The sequence below is a fragment of the Chelonoidis abingdonii genome, chromosome 3, assembly GCF_003597395.2.
Source record: "Chelonoidis abingdonii isolate Lonesome George chromosome 3, CheloAbing_2.0, whole genome shotgun sequence".
Lineage (NCBI taxonomy): Eukaryota > Metazoa > Chordata > Testudines > Testudinidae > Chelonoidis > Chelonoidis abingdonii.
The window spans coordinates 32,945,855-32,958,022 of NC_133771.1; the positions used below are offsets into that span (position 1 = coordinate 32,945,855).

Sequence of the window (12,168 nt, forward strand, 5' to 3'; positions counted from 1 at the left end):
GTATATTGGCTGGTAGACGTGCAGTATTAAATGCATGCACTGTTTAGACCTAAAACAGACAAATCATGTTTGTTCATATCCATAAATCAAGAGGTGGAATGCAGGAGAAAAATCTTAAATCTTCTTTATTGTTTCTGTTATACCAGCTTTTTAAAACAGTTTTATGTAAACATATCTCTGTTTTAGCACAGTAAAGAAGCATTCCTTTGCTGCTCCTCCCATTCTAGATCATCCTAAAATGTACACAAATGTATATAATCACCAACAGATGCCAGTATGTTGCCTCTACATTTTGATCTATAACTTTTTAAAAGTTGTTGGGAAAGGACACACACACTGAGGTCTAGGAGTGCTTCAGAGATGTTGCAAGATCAGTTTCCCCTGGAGCCAGAGAAACACTGGCAACTTCCACGTTTAAAAAAAATAAAATAAAATAACTGACCTGGTTTCCACTTCTAAAACTGCTGCTTTGTCAGCCAGACAATTTTCCCTCTGACAGCTTCCAACAAGATAAGATGACAGAGATAGGGTAGTAAATTAATGATCACAAACTAGAAAAGGCTGATGGGGGGAGAAAAGGCGACAGATGGGAGAATGTTTATTTTCACAAATACTCAGTTGCCAGAAGCCATACGAGATGTAACAGCCAAGCCAACATTTGCACAAGACAAAAGGACTAAACTACCATATATACTCGTTCATAAGCCGATTTTTTTTTTTTAGTAAAAAAGGGAAGCACCAGAGAAGGGGGTAGGCTTATGAACAGGTATAGAGAGGGAGAGGTGGGACACAGCCCCTCCCCCAATCAGAGGGAGCAAGGAGAAGCAGCACACCCAGCAGAACCAGAAGGGAAGAGGCAGGGCCAGAGTCTCTTCACTTCTGGCCACGCTGCTCTCCCCACAGCCTCCCAAGCAGCTGCAGCTCTGGGGCTGGCAGGCTGCAGCCGTGCCGCTCGGCTTCACCACCTAGAGCAGGCTGCTGCTGCGCCATTCGGCCTGGCAGATCACGCTGCGGCCATGCCGTCTGGCCCAGCCCACTGGAACATGCTGTGGCCGTGCTGCCCAACCTACCGGAGCATCTCCAGCCAGGCTAGAGACATCCTCCCCTAGCCCTCCCCAGATAAGGTGGGAAGGGATGGGATAGGGACAGTGTTTTTAAAAAAAACAGAAAAACAAAAAAAAACAAAAACACCTCCTAACCAAAAATGTCTAACTTTTTGCTGAAAAACCATTTAGACACACAAATAGGGATGCGACAAATGTGCTTTTAAAATGTTTTACATTTAATTGAAAATAAAAAATGTTTTATAATTGGAATCAAGAACTCTCAGCGTGCATTTTATGGTTACTAAACCACTTCTCTACTGTTTGTGTTGATAGCACTCAGCCATTGGCCTCTCACACACCAAAGCACATAGATGTTCATTAACGACTGCTAGTAAAGCTTAATGTACTGCACCGCTTAAGTAACTTCCCTTTCACTAACGATAAGCACTATTTGATTGAAAAATTTAAAATGGGTTTCCCAGAGTTGCAAGTTTTTAGCAGCACAAAGCCAATTAACATCAACAGGAAATGAACAACAATGAAATATTACACCACTGTCAAGATAAGATATAATGTGTGCCTGACCTTGGAATTTTTAAAGTTATTAATTATAAAGTAAAAGAAAAAGAAAATCAATGTAGATGAAAGTCTTTTATTTAAAAAAATAAATCTCACAGTACCTAACCAAGATTTCTCAAGGAATATAGGCATTACTATGTCAAAACAGACCAAATGCTTGCCACCTCTAGTACATTTTAGAGCAGACATCGGCAACCTTTGGCACGAGGCCTGTCAGGTAAAGCCGCTGGAAGGCCAGGACGGTTTGTATGCAGATTCGGCCGGTTCACCGTTCCAGGCCAATGGGGTCTGTGGGAAGCGGTGTAGGACGATGGATTTGCTGGCCACTGCTTCCCGCAGCCACCATTTGCCTGCAACAGCAAACCACGGCCAGTGGGAGCTGCAATCAGCTGAACCTGCAGACGCTGCAGGTAAACAAACTGTCCTGGCCCACCAGTGGATTTTCCTAATGGTCCGCAAGCCAAGGTTGCTGATCCTTGTTTTAGAAGACGCAAAACTCCCCTATGCACCTAAGTGAAATACTACAAGGGAAAATTTCTTCCTGACTAGACCTATCAATTTATGCTCAAAAGCATGAGGATTACAATTCTAGATGTTAAGAGAAGAAAAAGCACTTTTAAGTAATCTAGTCCAACACCCTGCCCAATGGCCAATAGTTCCCTATAGTATATTTTCTAATATTTTGTCCAGTCAAAGTTTAAATGTCTAAGTGATGGGCTTCCACCACTTCCCTTGGGATACTTTTGCTTAGCCTAATAAATTTTACCTTTAGCAAGTTTTGCTTCTACTTGGACCCCAATTTCCTCTCCTTTCTTGCCATTGACATAATTCAGCTATCTGGTAACTACTTTATTTTTTCCTCCATGTCTCTTAGTGATGTTTTAGACAAAGTACACATATTTAACTCTTTTAATCTTCTTAAATGACCAGATTCAAAGCCTAATGACTTGCTATCATCTTCTGAACTCCTTCCATTTGTCAATCTCTTCCTGGCAAAGACATTACTGTAATATTCCAGAAGCAGTTGCACCAGAGCCATACAAAGAGGGAATACTACCTAGGGTTAGCCCAGACCTTTTTGTTATCATATCCCATTGCAAGACCATGTCTTAACTTGCCATCTGTTATAAACCTCCTCCCCTAGAACACTCATCATTAATGATGTCCAGGTTTTTCCAAGTTGAATTTAATGCTAATTTCTGGTTCCTCTAGGACCGTTTGCATCATTTCTCTGTTTTCAGTAGTGCTTGCAACTTCTTCAGTAAATTTTGTTGAGATGCTGAAAATAAAGATCAGTCATCACATTCACATACCTCACTTGACACCTTGACATGCTGCTCTTTCAGATAAAGAATAATGATGCACATTTTAAAAGCACCCATCAGTGTAGTGTCATATGATTCTTTAGCAAGTTATCTCCCCACATATACCAGTGAGATCAGGAATAAGTCCACTTAAGTAAATGAAATTATGAATTTTTAACAGTGTGGAGAATCAGACCTGCAAAGACTTACACACCTGCTTAACTTTACATATGTGAGCAATCCCATTGACATTAAGTGGACTACTCACACCTGTAAAGCTATGCACATTTACAAGTACAGGACCTGAACTTAAAAAAAAGGTCTTTGTTTCAGTATCTTACAGGGCAGCAAGTGTCATAGGTTAATTATATACACTGTACAACAGCATTTCCTTTGATCAATTTTGAACATGTTACCTTTTAAATTCAATGAGTGCTCTCTTGCTTTTCTATTATGGAAAAGGTAAACAGGAGCACCTGGTTAGCAAAAATATGTAGCAAAAACATTGACCCTTACTTTTCTCCTTTGTAAATTAATAACCCTAGCATTTTTAAATTACTCCTAATATGGAAGCTTCTCCTCTCTTCCCCAACACTTTCTGTAAAGTGAAGATCTCAGATTCCAGTGCTTGTAATCCAGCAATTGTTATAAGCACTGAATTTACAAAGAGAAACAAAATTAATAAACACGCAACAGACTAAGGATAAAAAAGCCACTGGATACTTAGGAGAAGGGAGAGTATATTGATGAATGAAGGGCGGGGAGGGGCTAGGGGGAGAGAGAGAAGAAAAACACAGCACAGAGTTGTTAAATAGCTACTTTGTTTCTAAAGTAGAAGGTAGAGACCTGCACAAATCAGATCTTTTTTCTAGGGAGAAACAGACAAAGGAGATATGCAATTATAGGGTTTTTTTCCATGGCACAGTAAAAAGAATAGGATTAAAAGAAAAACGTGTAAAGAGTAGGCACGTCGGGTTGACTGGTCTTTTCCCTATCCTAATATTTCTGATTTTCAAACTCATACCATACCACCTGACACTTAATCATATAGGGAGTCCAAGTACTTAAAATTACAAGTGACTGTGTCAAAAACATCCCATACACAGACCTAACCACACCGTTGATGCCAGTATTCTAACCAAATGAATGCCAAAAAAGCTATCAATGAAAAATACCACCAAGGAACAACAGTGTATATGCCAGGAAAAATAGTGTTCCTCTCTGAAAAATGCCTCACCTGGGTTATCAGAATCAAAGGAAACATCAAATGGACTTCCTAAAGACCATCTCTGACCAAGAGAAAGCTCAAGGAAACTTTATAGCAGCATACTGGAGTTACAATACAGAAGCTAGTAGACAGAGCTCTACTATGATTATCTAGGTTCTGTACTAGAGAAAAAGGTGCACATCTATAAGAAACTGATAAAAAACAATGTCGTGGAGAATGTAAATGTATGTAATTCAGTCCCCCTCTAGAAATGCCACCACAGCTTTTACAGCTAGTCTCCAAACATTAAGAACCAAAGCACCTGAAAACTGAGTTCTCAAAAAAATATAGTCTTATAGCTTCAGTAGCTGTTTTAAAATGCACATACAACAGGAATCCAGCCAGATACACACGTAATTCATTTGCTCCCAATCAAAGCTATACCAAGGCCTGAACTTCAACTTGGCCACTCTCTAGATGAGTCATAAGATACCAGAAACAGAGTTTCTGATGTGAGGCAGTGCAGGGTTTAAAAATCCAGATGCTCGGATATGACCATGAAAAGATTAAAGCCATGATGGCAAAGTGTGTACTTTGCGAAACCTTCTACATCAAGCATCAGGGGTAGGCACGTTAGTCTGTATCCACAGAAACAACGAGGAGTCCGGTGGCATCTGAAGAAGTGGGTTTTTTACCCATGAAAACTTATGCCCAAATACATCTGTTTGTGTTTAAAGTGCCACCAGTCTTCTCCATCATAAGAGAAAAAGAATTAAAAGCTGTGAAAGCAGACCATCTTTAAAGGAGATTCATACAACAAGAAGGAATGATTTAAAGGAAATCTCTCCCTTTTTAATTCAAACATTTTAGAACTGCAGCCCCCAAAATGCATCCCAGATGTTAAGCTGACAGAACACAATGGCTCTCCAATCAAAAATCAAGAAAATTCTAAATAAATGATCAGGTAAAGCTTAACACTAGGCCTCACGTTACACTAGTGTAAATAGCTGTGTCATCTGTTCCAGTCTAGGCACGTCCTCTCTCTCCCCAGAATATCGCTACTCATTCTGCTAGCATCTTTTCTGAAATTTTTTTAAAGTGCCTTATGGAGCTAAAGTGATTAAAAAGATGGCTTGCAGCAGCAGCTTGTATGGCATAAAACAAAAATCTCTCTACAACTGAAACACAATGGGTGCCAAGTTAATGTCAATACATTCCTTTTTGATGCAAAATGCTTCAAAATCTCTTTGTACTGTACAAGTATCAGAGGGGTAGCCGTGTTAGTCTGAATCTGTAAAAGCAACTGTACATAATTCAGTGAGTGAGGAGACAGACTAAAAGGATATTTTTCTGGGGGGGGAAGAGGAACCATGCATGGGGGAAGGATGTACTAAAAGGACTTCAATCTGACATTCCAGGTGTGTAAAACATTCAGGTCAGTATAATTTACAATAGTATAAAGAAACATGAAATGTGCATTATGCACAGCTATGATGCTGTATTGTATAAATAAAACAGATATCAATAATTAAATAATAATAAAGAAGAATCCAAAGTCTCTTCAGAATACTACAACACTCCTTAGAGACAGTCCCTTGTAATCTCCACTTAGAAAACAACTTGTATCCAAGCAATTTGGAGGTGATTTTCAAAGTAGGATACTTCCAGAAGGGTGTACAATTTATTCAAGCGGTATGAATTTCTGGCTGGAAAAATTAAAGAAATACTCTCCAAGAAGTTCATGTTTATAAATAAGTGATTTTCAAAAAACCTTAGAGTTTGTGTGTTTTTTCATGCTTGGACATTTAACAGTTTTTTGTGGGGAGAGTTTAAACTTTCCCTGCTGGTATCTGAAACTCAGATAACAATGGGTGTCTGTCCTCCTTCAGTTCTCGTTTTGCAATCAGAAGGAAGCAAACAACTTTAAACTTCAGAAGGGTGGAGCACATCTGGAGAAAGAAAGGAGCTGTCCATTGGGACACATCCCTCACCAACCTGCAGTGGAGGCAGAGGGGAGAGTGGACCTACCTGCTGGAATCCACTGAATCTCCCCTGATATAAGATAACATAATGATAATGAGACAAGAAGAGGAACCACAAAGTTTCTGTATTTGAGAAAATAGGTGGCACTCAGCCAGTAGAGAAAATTAGAACCATAAAATGAGAAGAATGAAAGACATGCATTTCTGATCTATATAAATCGAAGCAAGAAAAATAGACTGCTTACAGTGAGAAGCCAGAACAGAGCAACAAGTTCTAGAAACGCTGCTTTTGGTTTTGCCTAGAGGAAGATGCATCTGATTATGAAAGTACTCTCCTACAACCAAGTCTCATAATGACCTTAAAATAGTCTGATCAGGTCACACACAGCGTACAGATACTTCCTTTGTAAAGGAGACTCAGACCTTTGGATGAAAAGTAGTATATAAAAGCTACACTATTATTCTTATTATTACACATAACCCACACCATTCTGTAACTTTGAAAATTAATTCTCTTATTAATAACAGTAGTTACTTTTTTTCGTAAAATGTCCACATTTATTTGACTTGAATTAAAAATAATCTTTAAAAACAGATTCAGTTTCAGCTTCCCCACTGCTATTTTAATAAGAACATAAAAGCTGACACTACTTTTTCAGTCAACATTGCTTGTGAAAACATTCATTGCTTAATACAGATAAAATAACTGAAACCCATGTTACAGATTACTATAGTCAGCTGGAGAAACAGTTTACTCACCATACTGTGTTAAAATGAGATATAGTACAGTGTTTCTGTAGGCAGCAAAAGCGTACTCATTTAAATGGCCAATTCTGCCACCTTACTCAAACTGAGTAGGTCTACTAATTTCAGCAAGTACTCATATGTTAAGGGACTAACTCAACTTGAGTAAGGCTGGCAAAACTGGTCCTTAATCTCAGAATGTCATACTCCACGTCTGGAGATATCCAAATTCAATGTGAAATATATTTCAATGCTCACACATTCAGAGCTTCATTCTCTGTCTCACCAAGATCATGCTCAGTGAGGCAGGGAGGGGACAGCATCAGGGAGCCAGTTATGGCTTGGAGGCTCCTCTAAATAACATCAGCTGGCAACAGTCCCCAGAAGACCACTACCAGCTGAGCACAGCTGAAGCACATCACACACTGGCCATTCCTCCTTCCTGTCCCCCAAGGAAGGTAACATAAAAGTTAGCTCTAGCTGGCTCTATGAGAGCTTGGGACTCACCCATCCTAGGGGAATGCAGCCAGCTTTCATTCCCTGATTGTGCCTTCTGAGAAACACAAAGCAAAAGAGAGGGTAAAGAATCCGCCTCTTGCAATTTAAGTTTTTATATTCCCATGTTCACACTGTGCATGTAGAATACATACAATATGGCCCTGATCTTGCAAGGCACAGAGTGCCCGCAACTCCTGTTGACTTCAGTTAATACTTGATGTGCTCAGCACTTGCAGAATTGAACCCTATATATTATTTATAATCTGCAGAGTGTCAAAAATGGGGTAGGCTTTTTACATGCAAGTAAGAAAACCATCTGTTCTCCAAAAGCTTAACAATCCAATTACACAATGCAAAGGCAATATGTAAAAGGAAGGTAAAAACAGAGTGAACAGGCAGTGGGTCATATTTTGTTAGTTTAACAGTTTTAATAGCTTTCTTTGCTGTTGTCGTTTAATAATAGGGATTATCTCCACTTCCTTGAGGAAAGCACTAAGATTCACAGGCTTCAAAGAAGCATGTTTCAATTATGGATTTGAAGGAGGCAAAGGTGAAGATGTGGCATACTGGTTCAAGTCAAAGATTACAGACATTCTCAGGGAGGTCAGAAATACTGGTCTCCAACACACTGAATTTTCTTCAAGAGGAACAACTGTGGTTTTATTTGTGAACTAAATATACCTGAACCATCCATACGTATAATTCTTCCTAGCACAGTCCCAATCATAACGATGTTTTATTCTAGACCATTTCTTACCAAATTTTTGAAGAGAGCAGTCAACTCCTTTGTAAACACAGAAAATTTTAAAAATGCTGTTCCCAAATCTGGATCATCCCTACAGACACAGTTGCCTCCAAATTTCTCCAATGCTTGAGTGTACTGTTCTTCGTTTTCCACATGAGCTTCAAAAGAGCAAATACAAAATTAACTCCAATAGCTACATAAACAAATTACTGAAAGTTACAACTGGCTAAAACAAAACTCCAGAACTTTCAGAGGAACAATCTCTTTATTAACTTATTTTACATGTCAACTTGATGCATTCAAAATTAGTAAACACTTCTTTAAAAAATCAAGTGTGTTACATTATGCACCAAAATAATTCTTCAATAGTAAATTTAGTTTGTGTTCTTTGATTAAAAACACTGGTATGTTTCTTACTCTAGATCTGTATAAAGCACAATGATTTTCCCCACCAGAGAAAACCCACTGTTTCCCGGGAGATAATTTTATTTCCAGGGTTTCTATCTCTTTGTGAACTTTCTGATTAATGAAATGAAGAACAAAACACATATTATGTGATTCACTTCACAAGCATGTTCATTCCTCAAACATTGAAGGCATACACATTATCCAAAACAGAAAGCTTGACATTCTTTAAATGAAACACAAGAACACACTAATTTAGTATCCGGTCTACTAACTGGTTAGATATACTACTTATCTGTGTCTCACGTAAACTTATTGGCTTTCTCAGTATTTAGCCTATTACAAAGTTTTAGCCTAACCTACCTGAATGTATTAGAAACATATTTAAGTGATGCTAAGTTGACTGCACAGTAGTGTACAACTTTTAAAAACGGAAGAATCTGAGCTGAACTATTCTATCACCTCCTTTTAAAATGATGAAGCTAGTACTTTATATTTTATACATACAAAATAAACTACGTTAAAGAACATTATTTAGGTTCCAAAGTCAAGCACTCTAAAAGTAGGAAGTGCCTGATTTACAGTTGCCACTGCAGCCTTAATTTTGCCCTCTTGTGCATCTATCCAGTATACTGAATGAGGAACAGGTCCTGTGGGAAAAAACAGTAAGCATTCATCTAATTAAAGTGTGCAGCATAATGCATACATACAAGAGGGCTGGATTAAGGTCGCACAGACAACATTAACTCAGGAATTTCCTAAATTTCCAGTGCTTGAATTTGCAACCTTATTAACAAAACTATGTTATTTTGTATGCAATTGCCTTGTTTTTTAAAAAAGAGATAAAAATAAATTCTGTTAAGTGAAACTGTACATATCCACCCAACATGCAACATTAGCAAGGTTTGAATCTTGTGCTGCAGTGCTGAAGGTTCAGACTTCTAACACTTAAGCAAATTACATTAGCTGTCAGCAAGAGAAGGTCACTATTCAAGGGAGAGAGGAGAACAAGGCGCTGCCACTATGGATGGCTCCAGATGTATGGCTGGTTCTCTTTCTTCTCCTTCCTCATTCCCCTGGAAAGTGAGGGGCTTATGCCCCATGAAGTGCCCCAGAATTAGGGATGCCAGGTCCCAAGAGCAGTGTGGTTTGGAGGAGAAGCTTCCCTCCTCTCTCCCCACTATAGATGCTTCCAGGTGTTCCAAGAGCAGAATGTGGTGGAGGGGGGAGGGAGGAGGAGGGGAATTGTAACAGCAGCATGAGCCTGGCCATAGAGAAGAAGGTTCATATTCAGTTATTATTTGGGCATATTCCCAAAATTTCCCTAAGGAACATAAGCCACATTAGGAAAACAGCAATTTTAGTAGTTTATCTTGTAGCCAAGCCCAAGCAGAATTTCATGGGACAACGAAGAGACATCTCTAGCCGAGGGCTTTCTCCCTGATGATTTCAAAGGCCTGCTGCAAACAATGGAGATGTTAAAACTTCTCAAAAAGATGCAAAAGAAGCTTATAATGGAAAGTGTTCAACAATTTAAAAAAATTCCCCCCCAAAAACATTCATCTTGAAGCAGACACCAGCATAGAAAATTTCACCCCAAACTGTTCAAATTTGGCCATTATAAGTAATTGAAAATGAGGTCTAATAATGGGAAGTGCTGGGTAACCTTAATAACAGATGGTGCTACCAGCCCCACTTATAATGAATATTATATTCATTAGACTATATTCCTCTCCCATCACCGTTCATAAATCATTCTTCATGAACAATGAACTCTTCACATCAGAGCTGTTTCTTTATAGGTGTCTGTACATTGCCTAGCACAACAGGGCCCTGATAATGATAAGGGGCTATGGTAATTTAAGTACTTGGCTGGGACTCTGGGTAGCCAAAATGGATCATGCTGTCACTTTCTTTTCTCTCTACTAATCAAGGACTTTTTATGCTGTGTACCAGACATCTCATAAACCAGGGTAGATAAAAATTATTGATTTAAAAAAAAAAATCAGAATTGTTTTTATTTAAAATCAGATTTTTTTGATAAAATGCTTTTTGAGGAAAAAACCTACCTAAAGATAGTTTTAATTAAGATACATTATAGCTCAAAAATATCTCATCATGGACTAGGGATTATAAATTCTAATTCTATAGTATGAGACAATATATTCATGTAATGTTTAAGAAAAGTTGCGTAAATGATTTCCAATAGTTCATGGATTAGGGACTCAATTTTATGAGGTGCCAGGGGCTTCTGTATAGATTATTTAGTTTAATCTTTCTATCTATTCAATGGGACTCAGTGCTTACTCTAGAATAGGGGTCGGCAACCTTTCAGAAGTGCTGTGCCGAGTCTTCATTTATTCACTCTGATTTAAGCGTTTCACGTGCCAGTAATACATTTTGACATTTTTAGAAGGTCTCTTTCTATAAGTCTATAATATATAACTAAACTATTGTTGCATGCAAAGTAAATAAGATTTTTAAAATGTTTAAGAAGCTTCATTTAAAATGAAATTAAAATGCAGAGCCCCAGGACCAGTGGCCAAGACCAGGGCAGTGTGAGTGACACTGAAAATCAGCTCGTGTGCCGCCTTCGGCACACGTGCCATAGGTTGCCTACCCCTGCTCTAGAAGATCCCATCAGAGGTATTTAATTTTGCAGTTCTCAAACTGTGGATTTGTGTCTCCAAAGAGAACATGCTTGTTAACAGCAAAAATGTTTTGAAATAAATAAATAAATAAAATATAGAGGTGAGAAATAAGAGACCTCAACCCTACAGTCCCTCTGCAAAATTTGTGTACACAGTCAATCCCTTACCTCTCTAAAAGTGCAAAGTTTCAAAAAGTTCAATGAATAGAAGATTGTTGGGGGCAGAATAGATCTGGACAAGGAGAAAAATAAATGTGAGAAGGGAGGGACAGGCAGTAGAAACAGAAGTGAAACTGTTTGGGCAGCATATTCCAGAAGTCTTGAGGTCTTTCTGAGTGTAGCCTTCACTGATTTCAGATTTACCATATCATTCTACAACTAGAAGGGAAAACCTATAATGGCAGCAGGCCATAAAAGAGATCCAGTTTGGGAATATTTTAATGAAGTTCCTCTACCTGTTGGTAAGACAGGCATGTGTGCAAAATGCAAACAGTGCAACAAAGAAATGCAAGCCCTGGTTGCCCGAATGAAACAACTGAAACGTGTTCCTTCTCAGGAGGAAGCTGTGTTGAAGATGATGAAAGGAATATTTCTGAACATGCAGGATCTTCAGGATGGCAAACTTTTTTTTATTTCATACTTCTTTTGTAAGAACTGTCTTCCTTCTGGACTATTCTTGAATTCTCATGTTTGAGCAAAAAAATAGTTATTACTCTATCATTTTAGGTAGTACCTAGATAGTACCTATCATTTTAGATGCAGTTGTGATAAAAAAATAAACAGCTGAAATAGGCAGATCTTCCTTTTACAAATTTTACCTTTAAAGTAGTACAGAGTGCCAGTGAATGCAATGAGTAATACTAAATGAGCAGTGGGGTAATAATAATTAAATAACTGCATTGACTTATTTTGTTCAGGAGAATCCATCCTCAACATCTAGGATTCTGAAGACTATCCACTTTCAAGATCACCAAAATTTTGTATAGTTTCAAAGTAATCTTCCCATGA

At 38.3% G+C, this 12,168-nt stretch overlaps 2 protein-coding genes across 3 annotated transcripts in view; one reads left to right on the forward strand and one right to left on the reverse strand.

Annotated features, from left to right (window-relative positions):
* Positions 1-12,168, forward strand: part of ADAM17 (ADAM metallopeptidase domain 17) — a 443,735-nt gene that overhangs the window by 324,465 nt on the left and 107,102 nt on the right. The window lies entirely within an intron of this gene.
* Positions 1-12,168, reverse strand: part of ASAP2 (ArfGAP with SH3 domain, ankyrin repeat and PH domain 2) — a 192,536-nt gene that overhangs the window by 146,686 nt on the left and 33,682 nt on the right. For both annotated transcript variants that reach the window (XM_032795190.2, XM_032795188.2), the window contains exon 3: positions 8,118-8,263. In XM_032795190.2, coding sequence (XP_032651081.1) covers positions 8,118-8,263 — 146 coding nt within the window. The remainder of the gene's footprint in view (positions 1-8,117; positions 8,264-12,168) is intronic.